Genomic DNA, 13,791 nt, shown 5'->3' with positions numbered 1-13,791 from the left:
AAAAAAAAAAAAAAACAGCAACAACTCCCCTACTCCCACAGAGCTTACATGCAAGGGGACAATAATCAAGTAAGCAAACATATCAGTAATTTCAGTAGGCGATGGTGCTAGGAAGAAAAGCAGGATGCGAAACAGAGCAACTGTTGAGGGGTGTGGGAAGGGGGAAAGGGAGTAACCACAGAACAGGTAATCAGGGAGGGCCTCTTAGAGGAGGTGACATGGACGATGAGACCTGAATATTGAGGGACCCGGTCCTGCAAAAAGCAGAGAGAAAGCCCTTTAGGTATGCACTTTATTTCTTTGTGGTTTTTCTCCCTTTGTTTCATTATGAAAATTTTCAAACATACAAATGGTAGAGAGAATATTATAAGAAAGTCCTGGGACCTTTGGCCCGACATCAACAATTCTCAATGCATGGTCAATCTTGGTTCACCTAAGCCCTTACCCACTCCCTCCATCCCAGACCCCACATAGCACAGCATCCATAAATATTTCAATAGACCTAAGAGATAAGGACTCTTTTTTATAATAAAACACAATAAAGCTGAAACACCTTAAAAAAACTAGTGATTCCTTAGCACTACCATATCCCCAATCTACAGCATTTCATAAAAATTAAGATGCCAATGGTTGGAACACACACCATTCTTTTAAGAATCTCTAAAAGGACACATGTCACCTAACTGTAGGATGTGTTGATTTTAAGATGTCTCCAAATCTCAGAAATGTTTAAATATGAAAAAAAAGACTTAAAATTAATGACATTAATACTTTAACTCAAAAACACGTGCTATGTTGGCATTTATTGAGACGGGGCTCAGCGAGGTGAATAACATGGGCAGTTCACAGAATGCCGGAGGGTGTGTACCTGGCCGAGGTCCTTGGGCCCAGAGCCCTTGTCTAGGGTTCTGTCTCGCTCCCGCCCCCCAGGGCATTCAGGTAAAGATCCCAACACCATCCCTCCCTGCCTAGCCCTCCTTCCGACAAGCCATGGGCAATTTCTCCTGTGCTTCCTCTCAGGGTCCTGCTCCAGGCCCTCTTCCTGAACGTCAGGACAGCTTCTGCAGAGGGCTCTGCTGTCACTGGGATGGCTTTTGCACACCAACAGCCTTCTCCGGGAGACTCTGTGGGAGGCTGGCTCTTCTCAGCCACCTTTACATTCTTACTCCTGCTGCGTTTGCAGGCCCGGCTCTGGACACTTGAGGAAAAGTCAGCCGAGGCTGCAAGCATGGCAGCTCTGGTATCGTGAAGCAAGAGGGCATCCCCGGCAGCCCGAGCAGCAGGACCTGAGTCCTTGGACATCATGGGCTTCCAGCCCAGTGCATAGAAGCCGTCACTTAGCACTGCGCTTCCCAGAGGAGAGTCCAGCCCGCACTCCAGGGGAGGAGAAGGCGGCTCCATCCTTTGAAGGGAAGGATAGCAAAAACTTTGTGGATATGTTTTAAAACCACCGTGCAGGGTCAGAATGTAGCAGAAGTGAGAGTATGAGTCTTCTGATATCAGGTCCTAAGACACTGAAGTTTCCTCTTTGTTCCTGCCCATGGACCACCCATTCTGGGGGAAGCCAGCTCCATGCAGTGAAGCGAGGAGACTCAAGCATCCTTTGGGGAGGTCTCTGTGGTGAGGGCTTCCAGCCAACAGCCGTCCCAACTGTCCAGCATGGGATGAGCCCTCTTGAAAGCAGATCCTCCAGCCCCAGTGAAGCCTTGAGATGATGAAAGCCCCGGGCAGCATTTTTTTGACTGTGATCTCATGAGAGATCCGGAGCCAGAACCACCCAGCTAAGCCACTCCCGAATTCTTGACCCACAGAGATTATGTGAAATCACAAATGTTTATTGTTGCTTTAAGTTACTAAGTGTATGGCACTGCATACGCCGAAATAAATCACAAGGAATCTTTCAGCTAAGCCCAAACTGAAAGATGTTTTATAAACCAATAGGCCTGTACTCTTAAAAAATGCTGGTGTCCTAAGAGACAGAGACAGGCCTAAAGAGACACAACAAATAAATGTCACCCTTGATTCTCAATTAGATACCGGGTCAGGAAGAAAAACCTGCTCCAAAAATTGGCACAGTTGAAAAAATCCAGTATTGTATAAACTTCCTCAATTTGATAACTACATCATGGTATCATGAGAGAATGTCCCCATCCCTAGAAAATGCATGTGGAAGTAACAAAGGATCAAGGGTGTTTATTGCTGAAATTTACTCTCAAATGTGTATAATATTATAGCACAGAGAGAGAGAGAGAGAAACAGAAATTAAGTAAATGGGGCAAAATAATGAATGGATCTAGGTGAAGGACAAACAGGAGTTTCTTATGCTATTCTTAAATTTTTTCTGGCTTTGAATTTTTTCGAAATCAAAAGTGTAATACAATAAGAAGAAAAAAATGTTAATGTTGCCAAGGGTATATCCAAGCACCGAGCCAATTCTGATTCTAAAAATATGTATCTCGAGCTTAGTGGCCCTGACTAAGGCCCTCTCCTATCTCATTCTTTCCCACTTCCACCAAAATTGCTGCCCTCCTCCAAATACATGTTACAACAAATGGAAAACATATATATGTATAAACATATTAATAATGTATCTTCATTTTAAAAGCCCGACTCAGCCAGGGTGCATGAAAAAGCTATGCAGCACTGAGTCAGAGCCCACTAGAAGATTTGGAAATAATTAATTGCTTATACTCCATGAAAAAAAAAAATGTGTTTCTGTGCAACCTAAAAATAAAGAGTTTATTTAAAAAAAGCAAAAATTTAGTTCCAAATGTACACAGGTCCAAGGAGGAATGAATGGAAATAAGGACAGTAAACTGAGGTTTTTAAACATCAAGTTTTATTCAATTTAAACAACTGTCCTTTCGTGTGAAATCACATCCTTACTGTTCAGTATTAAAATGTGTTTCTTCTAGAATGACAGTAGTAGGAGGGCAGAAAAAGCTCTGCTTGACCAAATAACGCCGGGACCAGATGTCTGTCTCTCCTCGGTGTTTTTGTTTGTGTTTTCACTGCTCTGCAAAACCCCAAAGCGCAAGGCCACTGTTCTAGAATGTCTAGGGACTCTATTTGTATCCCTTTAAATCAGAAGAGTGCTGGGTACCAGTTGGCAAAACATACACAGAGCTTCAAAATGTTCCTCTTCTCTTTAATCTCATATCAATATATCGAAGAACTTCTCACCTAAGGGAATCATCAGAGATACCCCAAAGGAAACCTGTGATTAACAATTTTTCTTTGTAACATTATTTATAACAGCAAAAAGCTATAAACAATTCCAACGGTCTAACAAGAAAATGTGAAACACGGGGCAGCTGGGTTACTACACCATCCAAAACCACGTTTTCAGAGACTATTTAACAGTAAAGGAGAATAACTTCATTGTAACGGTAAATCACAAAAAAAAGGGTACAAATCTATAAACAGCAGCATGCATGCACGAGCATGCTCCCACACAAACAATACACAGTAGAAAGAAATATGCCAAAAATGTTAACAATGGAGATCTCTGAGCAGCGGGATTATTGCAGATTCTTGCTTCTTTACAGTTCTCTGCATTCTAAGATTATTCTACAATAAACATGCATCATTTTTATAATCACAAAGAAAGATTACTTTTTTTTTTTAAAGATTTTATTTATTTATTTGAGACAGAGAGAATGAGAGAGAGAGAGCACATGAGGGGGGGAGGGTCAGAGGGAGAAGCAGGCTCCCTGCTAAGCAGCGAGCCCGATGCGGGACTCGATCCAGGGACTCCAGGATCATGACCTGAGCCAAAAGCAGTCGCTTAACGAACTGAGCCACCCAGGCGCCCAAGAAAGATTACTTTTAAAAGGCTGTATCCTATTTATTTAGCTTCCCATAGCCAATGTCCTCTTTGGGCAATAATATCACACTCTGACCACTCCTTTTTTCTTGGCCTGATAGAGTTTCTCCTTCTTTCTTTAAACATACCTTAAAGGCATTCTCTTTCATGAAGTTCAATATATCCTTCTGGAATGTCTAAGTTTGTTTCCAGGAAAAATACTTTCCCTTTTTCCTTTTTTTTTTTAAAGTAAGTTTCCAAAAGTTCAGATTGTAAAACAAACACTGCTGAAAAAAAATAAGCAATTCACTTTCATTGCATGATCAAGACAAGTTGAAAGACTTTTACAAATGTACAAAGTCTAACCTTCTAGAATTGTGAATTAACTGTCTTTGATTCAATTACCCAACTTTTCAGTTTGAATCAATTAACTGAAAAAATTATTAACAATTCCTATGTGCCTATCCCTATCCTAGGCGTTATGATGGAATATAAAAGAATTATATGGCATTGCTCATTCTCCCTCTCCTGACTGATAAAAAGTGGTACATCCTCTAATTAGACAAGAACAGCTATGCATACATCACTCAGGGTTCCACTTTTGCCTAGGGGACAAAAGGAAGCTCAGAGCCAAATTCACTGCTAAATCATAGTGAGCTGTCCTCTCTTTAACTTTCTGGTATAATTCATGGGCTTTGTAAGGGCAGTGGCTGAATTCTGGTTTTTGCTCTATTTTCTGCATGCTTTGTACTGTACCTGGTAATAATAACATGTACTGAGTGCTGACCACATCAGGGGCAGTGTGCTAAGCATTTTATATGCACTATTCCACTTTCCCTCCTCAACAACCCTATTGGGTGGGGACCACAACCTTCACTAGCACAATACATGTCTATGTATTATAAAGATGTGAACGAATGGGTGCAGAAAATGCCTCCTCATCTTCTTTTATGTTTGTATTCATGTTATCACATTAATGTCCTTTAAAAAACCCATATCCTTCGCAGAACAGGCCAGGGAGGTCATAATGTACCTTGATGTGTTTTGCCTGCCCAAAATCCTTTCTCCTTTCTTCACGTTACTGCATTTTGATTTCTCTTTCAGGAACCATGTCTCCCCGACTCTCAGTGTGCATGGTCTGTGCAAGGCTACACACACACACACACACACACACACACACACACGTAGACACACCCCTCTGGGAAGGTCACATGCCCCCTAGGTCTGACCAGTGAACATTCTCCTGATGACATCAGGTGAGTCACTGAATCCAGGGCCCAGAATAATCTGAACCTAGTCCTCATCCCAGACTTTTCTGTGATCAAAGTCAATATGTTTTCTTTTATATTTAAATCAGTTTGCATTGGGTTTTCAGTCACTTTCAACCAAAAGCACTATGACTAATAGAGAAATAGGTCTTTTTTTTTTTTTCCAGTAAATGTAGGACTTCCACTTCTGGCAATATGGAGGATTTATAATGCCTGGGGAAACCCGCTGGAAAAAATACTTCAAAAAAAAATCTTTTAAATGCATGGCTCAGCTTACAGGAAAGGAAAAAAAAAAGTCCTCAGAGTCCAGGAACAACAAGAAAATACAAATCTAGATATTAGAGTTATGAGACACAGAGCATAAGTATGCTTAAGATGCTTAAATAAATAAAAGACACCCTCGAATGAATGACAAAGAAACAAGAATGATCGGCAAATCTCACTCAGGATTGACATCTCACAGCCATGGTGCAAGTCAGGGGACAATGGAATATTCTCTTCAAATGCAAAACTACCAATATAGAATTACATACCCAAATAAAATTATCTTTCAAGAACAAGAGCAAAATAAGAACATTTTCAGATAAGTAAAACTGAATTCACAACATTGACTTTCTCTACAATAATGAATACATGACATGCCAGGAAGGAAAAGAACCCCAGAAAGTTCTCTGAGATCCAAAGACCACCCAGCATTCAGGAATGAATGAAGGGCAGAAAAAAATGATAACCTGGTGGGTAAATGTAAACAAAAAAATACCACATTTTTTAAATGTTTTAATGTGTTGGTTTAAAAAGCAAAACAGAATTAAAACCCTGGAGTAAAATGGCACATAAGTTGGGAAGGAAGGTGACCAATGTTAAAGCACCCGAAGGTCCATAGCTAGTGATTAACTTTAGATCCTGCTGACTTGAATATGTACTTTCAAATTGACTGCTAAAGATAAGAATAAACAATAGAACTGCCAAATTAGTAGAGAAGAAAAAGTGGAATAAGAGGGGGAGAGAAAAACTTCTATCGACTCAAAAAGCAGCATAAAAAAAAAAGAAGGGGAAAGCAAAAACAATTAGAAAGTATAAAATAAGATGGCATAATCCAAATAATCAGACCTAAAGTGTCTTGTAAGTACGAGAAAAAAAAAAAATATATATATATGGACATACTAGTTAAAAGTCAAAGATTGTCAATCTGGATGTTATCTTTAATGACCACACAAAATCAAGTGACATGCTATTTAGAGACATGCCTACAACATAAGGACACAGAATGAATGAGAGTAAAGGGATAGAAAAAGGTATCAGGAAAATACTAACTAAACCTAACATGTTCTGCAGACTGAAAGCACTGATTCAAAGAAAGGATGTTACTCTGATAACCGCAGATGGGTCTGGTAAAAATTAATAAAATAACCTGCGGTTTACAACCTCGTTGGGGAAGCAAAGAAACATCAGTCTAATCTCCATACCATGGGTGATGTTGTTCCAAAGATACCGTCGTTATGAGAACAGTCAGGCAGGCTACCTCTCTGCAAGAAGGGAAATCCTAACCAATTCCCTCCCTCCTGCCAACCCCAGCAAGACACGCTTTCTTTTGCTGAATTACCTATTTAGAGCTATTTTGAAACTCTTCACCATCCCAGCACCCAAGTCCTGACCCCTGAACTCAGATGCACATCTGCAAGTATAGCATTAATGAGGCTAACACCAGAGCAAGCATTCAAGGGACACCTATGTATTGTTGGCACACTTTCCTAAACAGCTGTTCAAAATCCCTCTGCTATGGCAGGGAACGTCTGATGTTCACACGTGGCATCTCCATCCACGTGCCCCAAGGGCACTGTCACTCCACAGTGTCTTTCTCACTTGCTAAATGGCTCAGAATGCAAACAAGAATGACATTATAGTGATTATCTCAAGGCTTCTCTGAGCTATAAAAACTGAAACTCTTTGCAAATATTGGCACATTAGCAATCATTTACTCGTGACACACCTTACAACTGACTGTGATGTCATCACTAGTTTCAACGACAGGCCATCTGTTTTGAATCCCTACTTTGCCTAATTCTGGTATTCTCCCACTTGCTCAAAAGCACCCACCCTTAATCTTCTGAGTAATTTAAACCCCACGGACTCTAAGACAGTAGCTTTCAACCCTAGTTGCACATCAGCCTCAGCCTAGGCCCTACCTACAGAAATTCTATTTAATTGTTCTGGGGAAAGTCCTTGGCATCAATATTTCTCAAAGTTCCCCTAGGCCACAAATCCAGCTTTCTGGCTCCCCACTTTGGCCTACTGCCATCTCGGAGTGAAAGTTCCATCTCCTTGCCTGGCTCAAAGGAGATGGTGCTTGTGAGTTCTGCAACAGAAATAACAGAAATAAAGCTGTGCTCTAATCCACTGGCCTGTGAATTATCAGACTCACAGAAGAGCTGGGGTCTACACCAAGTTGCAAGGAATTAGAGCCAATGCTGAAGCATCTCTATGGGTCTGGCCTGTCCAAGACAGCGGACACAGTCTCAAGGCTTGCAGTCGCCAAGAAGAAGAAGCCAGAGTCCCTTGGTAGTTCCCGACTCCTTGCCTATGGTAACAGGTTCATCCACTGTAGTATAAAGCCCAGTTAAAAATGCGTGTGAACCTATGTACATACCCATGTTTGAATATGTTCTCATTCACATACCCATACACGTATTTTTCAAAATCTATTTCTATACCTGGAAAAGTCTAGAAGAATACACAGCAAAATGTTGACAGTGGTTCTCCTGGGGCAGTAGGTTTATAGATGATTTTTATTTATTTATTTATTTTGCCTCTCTGTATATGCCAAAATTTCTAGAGTGAACATGTATTGTTTTTATAATTAAAATAAATAGATAAATCATTGCCTGCATCCCAAAAGGGAGGAGGGAAGAAAAGATCTGGGTTTTAGATCAGCTCTGCCCCGGATCTGCATGTTACTTTGGGGGCACGGCTTTTACTCTCTGGTTAGACTGGATCTCCCTCAGGGCCTTTCCCTTTCTGACATTCAAGGATCTTAACCATCCCTCTGCTTATCAGTTAAAGTCCCAAGGGACTCCCCCACATGCACCGCCACTCCAATTATAAATTTACATTCTGCCATTCTGATTTCTCAGGCTAAAACCGCAGACCCTGATTAGGTGCTCACCTTTGTATGAACTATAATAAAAGTGAGTCTCAGGGCGCCTGGGTGGCTCAGGTGGTTGGACGTCTGCCTTCGGCTCAGGTCATGGTCCCAGGGTCCTGGGTTCGAGCCCCGTATCAGGCTCCCTGCTCAGCAGAGAGCCTGCTTCTCCCTACCCCTCTACCTGCCACTCTGCCTACTTGTGCTCTCTTTCTATCTCTCTGTCAAATAAATAAATAAAATCTTAAAAAAAAAAAAAAGTGAGTCTCCATAAAAGGCCCTGACCTTACGGGCCACACTGAAGTTATGCCTCACCGCCTGGCCTGGCTGAGAGCAATACAGATTAAGCTCACCTTTCTCTCCAGCTAGGCAACAATAATCCAACAGGCCTTGCTGCAGGAATTAAAGGCAGGAGGCATTCATACTTCTTATTACGCTGGGTTTGGATTAACTTCCCAGAGTCAATGCAACAGCAGGATCTATAAGCAAATCCTGATAGGACACAGGGCAGCTGTGTCACCATGGAGACGGGATACCATACGCCCACAGGTTATCCACTGTGTTTGAAAGAGATTTCTCAACCTGGGACAATAAAGGAAGCTGGAACCCGGAAAAGAAACACTTTACAACCAATCCCTGGATGACTCTTAAAAGCGACCTCCTGAGTACCTCGTTGGCAACAGGGAAGGGGGGGAAAACCTAGGAAGAATTGAGTGCACAGTGTGTTCGATGTTTTATTAATTCCTAGGCTGTGTTATTTTTACTCATTCCTTATTTTGCAGATAGGGAAAGTGGAGGAAACTGCTACCAACACTAACAAAGTTCTACTCAAAAAGAGTAGACAGTGTAGTAACAGTGAAAATGCTTCAGACAAAAGCATGAGGCTAGACATGAACAGACACTGGAAAATAGGGAGGACCGTGAAGCCCAAGTCCTTCCCAGCTCTGCCAAAAGGGGGTGGGGAGCAACTCCTGGAGCAGGTATTCATGCTTTCCCTAGCCAAGGATTCACCCCTCCCCAAATCCTGAAATCAGCACAATGCCTAGGGGGCCAAGAGGGTTCCATCCCCCCCAGCCAGTTCCACCACTTTCCAGCTGTGGGGCCTTAGGTGAGTCACTGTCCTCCCTGAGACCTTTGCCACACCTCTAAAGCAGGCATGCCAGGGAACCGGGAGGAACAGCAGGTGCTCGGTGCACACAGGAGGCTGCCCCACTGGCTATTCCCTCCTCCCCCCCCCCCGTTCCTCTTTTCCTCAAAGTCTAAGAACGGGGCTCAACTGGGGGCCTGGAAGATCCCCACCAACAGAGGGAAGGAGAAAGAAGGCCAGGAGGTCTGTCCTTTTACCAGGTTGTTCCCTTCTCACTCAGGCGGGGGGGAAGGGGGGGGGCCACAACCCACCCAGCCAGCAGCTCTCATAGGATTTAGGCCTCTGACCACACAGGCTCAGGGCCTGCACCATCCACAGGAGTGAGCCCAGCTGGACCTCGGCCAGAAGGAGCCTTTCCCACTACCTCCTTCCTGCCTTCCTCTGCCTAATGCTCAGGAATCCAGCTCCCAGTGAGGGGGAAACCTCGGACTTGGCCTTCCAGCGACCTTTTACCTCTCCTGCTGGAGCGCCCTCCCCTCCTGGTTCATTCAAGGGCCTGGCACACACAGATAAGTGAAAAGTGGAGCCTACCTCGAAACCTAAGAGTCCTTAGTTTTACCAAGGTAAGGCCATACTGGCAGAGCTGGACTGGGGGTGCTGTGAAACCAGGAAGAGCACCCAAAGAGGGTCTCATCTTACACCTGTCTGCTTAGCCCCGACCCTCCCCGCCACTTTTTTAGAGCCGAATGACAGACCTTCTCAAGAGGGAAGGAGACAAGAGACCACCCAGTAAAAGATTCGTCAATTTCTGAGGTTTTTTTTTTTCCTATTTTCATTTTTTAAAACTTTCTTGCGTCCCCCCATCCCATATGACCCCTTCCACTGCCCACTTCCGAGAAAGACTCAGTAAGACGCGCGATCCCCAGGTATTTCGAGACCCCGGTTCCACCCCGCCACTTCACAGATGCAGAAACTGAGGCCCGGGGACCTCGCGGGCAGTGTCTCCCTCCCCCCACCCCGCCACCTGCGGACTCACAGCGGGTTCCAGCGCTCGGGCAGGCGGCGGTGCAGCGAGATGCGGTCGCTAAGGTAGATGTTGATCTGGTGCAGCTGCACGCTCTCCTCCTGCAGCCGCAGCTCCTCGTCCTGCAGCTGCAGCTGCACCGCCTCGCCCCGCGCGCCCAGAGCGTCGCCGGGTACCGGCGGCCGCGGCAGGACCGGGTCGCGCCGCCCCGGGCGCGGAGTACGCAGGGGTCCCGGCTCTGCCGCCCTGGCCCCGCGCCGCTCCCGCAGCACGGAGCCCAGCCCGGCCAGCGCTAGCACAGCCAGCAGCGTCAGCAGCGCCTCGCGGCCGCGCCGCAGCCCCCGCGGGCAGCGCCTCCAGGCCGCGCGCCCCCACATGCGCCCGCCAGCTGGGGCCAGCGCTCGGCTCGCCCGGAGGCGGGGGCGCAGACCCGGACCCGGATCCCGGAACCGCAGCGCCGCGCCGCCCCGCCCCCGACCCGCCCCACCTGCGCCCCGCCCCCTTCCCGCCCACCCCGCCCGCAGGAGCGCGGCCCCCACGCCGCGGAGCGTGGCTGGTCTTCCCCGGTCCCTTCCCGCGGGCTTGCTGGAACTCGCACCTTCCTCGTTGGGCTGTGTGCATTATGAACAAAGTGACGGCCGTAAAACCCTCAGCTCAGCGCCTGGCATATTGTAAGCGCTCAGTGAATACTGGCTGAGTGCGCCCTGTAGGGTGCTATGAATTTTACTCCCCTATCTCATAGGACCCTTAAGCAGTCCATTAACAGGGGTAGTAGGATTATCAACTCCATTTTACAGATGCGGGGACTGAGGCACAGTGAGGCTAATACACACCAGACTGTGTCACTGAGGCCTGCAGGCCTACCACAGACGTAATACTGTTTAGATCCCTTGAATAACAAACCTTCCTCTGGCTCCCTGTTAGTCAATCTCTGCATTTTTTAGTCCTCACTTTACAAAGGCGTCCAATAAACTGATCAAAGGAATGACTACCCCCTCCCCCCCCCCCCGCGAGAAATACATGCATAGGCACCGGTAATATGATCGCACACACCCAGGCCATCCATTCCCCTGACCTTGGCTAGAGGTTTCCTTTGAGGGGACTGAAGAAATGAAGGAGCCAGTGGGGGTGCTGGAAATATTTAACAGGGTCAAGACTAAAGTGAGGCATGAGGCTGTCTCCAAGGCAGAAAATTATAGGATGGGCAAAACAAAACAAAATCAGTGACCAAAAATAAACAATACTTTTAAAAATCAAAATGAGAGCAAAAAATCCCTGAACAAAACACCAAAATTTTAAATAAAGGCAGAATCTGACACTGTGCTTGCACAGCTCAAGTCACTGACCTCACTCACCCTTATCCCAGCCTTGATTCCATGTTTGATCTCAGTGGGGATTACATGGATTCATAAGTAAAAAATCATCATGTTCTTCTTTTAAAAATATGCACTTGACTTATGAAAGTTATATCTCAATTCAAAACATAAAAAATAAATAAAAAGACAGAACTAAGAGAAATTAAAAAAAAAAAAAAAGGAGAAGCCCTGGCCTCCAGCACCAACGCTCAAGTCCTCAACTTGACAGGAAGAGGTCCTCAGAATGTGACTCCAAGGCCTACCCCCACAGCACTGGGGCGGAGGGGAGCGGGGTCTCACCATTCCAAACCTTTGCATATGGTGTTCTCCCTGCTTGAAAGGCCCTGCCCCACCTGGCAAACCCCTCTCTACCCTTCAAGGCCCTGCCAAAAGCCACCTCTTCTGTGAAGCCTTAGACAACTCCACAGCCTTTTAGGCAAATGCATTTCAAGACTGCATCATCCTTTTGTGTATTAGTTAGGGTTCCACCAGATAAAAAGAACCAGGAGATATATTAAGAGATTTATGGCAAGGAATTGATCTACACAATTGCAGGGGCTGGTTAAGCGAATCCAAAATCTTTAGGGCAGGCCATCAGGAAGGGAAGGCTGAAACTCTCTGGCGTGAGCTGAAGCTACAGTTCACAGGCAGAATTTCTTCTTTTTTAAGGCAACCTCAGTTCTGCTCTTAAAGACTTTCAACTGATTAAATCAGGCCCACCTAGCTAAATCCCCATTAGTTAAAGTCAACTGATTATAGACGTTATATCTACAAAATATCTTCATGGCAACATCTAAGTGTTTGATTGAATACACTAGGGATTAAAACCTAGATAAGCTGACACATCAAACTGACCATCTCTATTCGTTTCCTAGGGCTGCCATAAGAGAGTACTACAATCTCGGTGGCTGAAAACAATAGAAATGTATTCCCTCTCAGTTCTGGAGGCTAGAAATCCAAAATCAATTAGTCCTATCAGCAAGGCTATGCTTTCTCAGAAGGCTCTAGGTGGGGGATCCATTCCATACTTTTCTCTTAGTTTCTGGTGTTGCTTGAAATCCTGCCATTGCTTGGTTTATGCACGCGTCACTCCAATCTCTGCCCCCATTGTCATTCTTCTGATGTGCGTCTGTGCCTGTCTGTGTCTCTTCTACTCTTCTTCTAAGGACACCAGTCAAATTGGATTTGGGCCCACTCTAATGACCTCATTTTAACTTGATTATGTCTGTGAAGACCCTATTTCCAAATAAGGAAATTCACATTCATAGGTACCAAGGATTAGGACTTCAACATATCTTGTTGCAGGGGCTCAATTCACTCCATAACACCATCATACTTTGTTAAAATCCTTGGTACATTGGATCGTGCTTAATTTACCCTAGCCTTGTAACAAAAAAAAAAAAAAAAAAAAAGTAAGGGACTTAGAGTATGAGCTGTGGTGACTTCATGATCGCAGACCTTAGTATAGTGTCAGACACACAGAAAGTAGTCAATTAATAGCTGGCTTTGTGTCTCCCGCTGCCTTCTGGTGGCATCTGTCTGAACTCGCTGGGGAGGTATCTGATGGAAGGCACAACCTGGTTAAGTGCAGGGAGGAGTTACTCCCAAAATGTAATGAACATGAATTCTTGAGGTCTTGTTGCTAGAAAGCCCTCAGCAGTAACCCAATATGGGAGTTTTCAAAAATCTGCTCCCAGAAACCCCAGAGACCCCCAGGAAAGTAAAGAGAGGCTGGCTGGGTGGGGCCCCAGTTCCCTTCCCTAAAATCAGAGCATTGACACTTTTATCTGCTTCATACTTTGAGCTTCCTTCTTAGATCATAGCACCCTCCTCCCTAATGACCAGAGAAACTGGTAACAACAACCAAAGAAAGTATTTTGTCCAAGCCCACAGCAGGTCAGTGGCAGAACAGGAAATAAAATGGAGTAAAAAGGTGTGGCTGACACCAGTGGATGTCTGCCAACATCCATTTTCCTCTCCTTCCTTAAGAGTAGAACCCTGAGTTTTTGCTTGTTTGTTCCTCTGGGCCCATGGTCTAAAGATCAGACATTCTAAAGACTAGAATCCCCAGCCTCCTTTGCGGCTAGCCATGGCCATGTGACTGAGTGTGCAG

At 45.0% G+C, this 13,791-nt stretch overlaps 1 protein-coding gene across 1 annotated transcript in view; it reads right to left on the bottom strand.

Annotated features, from left to right (window-relative positions):
- GALNT12 (polypeptide N-acetylgalactosaminyltransferase 12) overlaps nt 1-10,723 on the bottom strand; it is a 35,006-nt gene extending 24,283 nt beyond the window's left edge. The window contains exon 1 of the mRNA XM_081804079.1: nt 10,336-10,723. Within this exon, the coding sequence (XP_081660205.1) occupies nt 10,336-10,700 (365 nt within the window). The 5' untranslated portion in view covers nt 10,701-10,723. The remainder of the gene's footprint in view (nt 1-10,335) is intronic.
- Between the last annotated feature and the right edge of the window lie 3,068 nt (nt 10,724-13,791).

Source organism: Leptonychotes weddellii, chromosome 14 (genome assembly GCF_054177405.1).
Source record: "Leptonychotes weddellii isolate Sample4059 chromosome 14, ASM5417740v2, whole genome shotgun sequence".
Lineage (NCBI taxonomy): Eukaryota > Metazoa > Chordata > Mammalia > Carnivora > Phocidae > Leptonychotes > Leptonychotes weddellii.
This window is presented reverse-complemented; position numbering and strand designations above follow the sequence as displayed.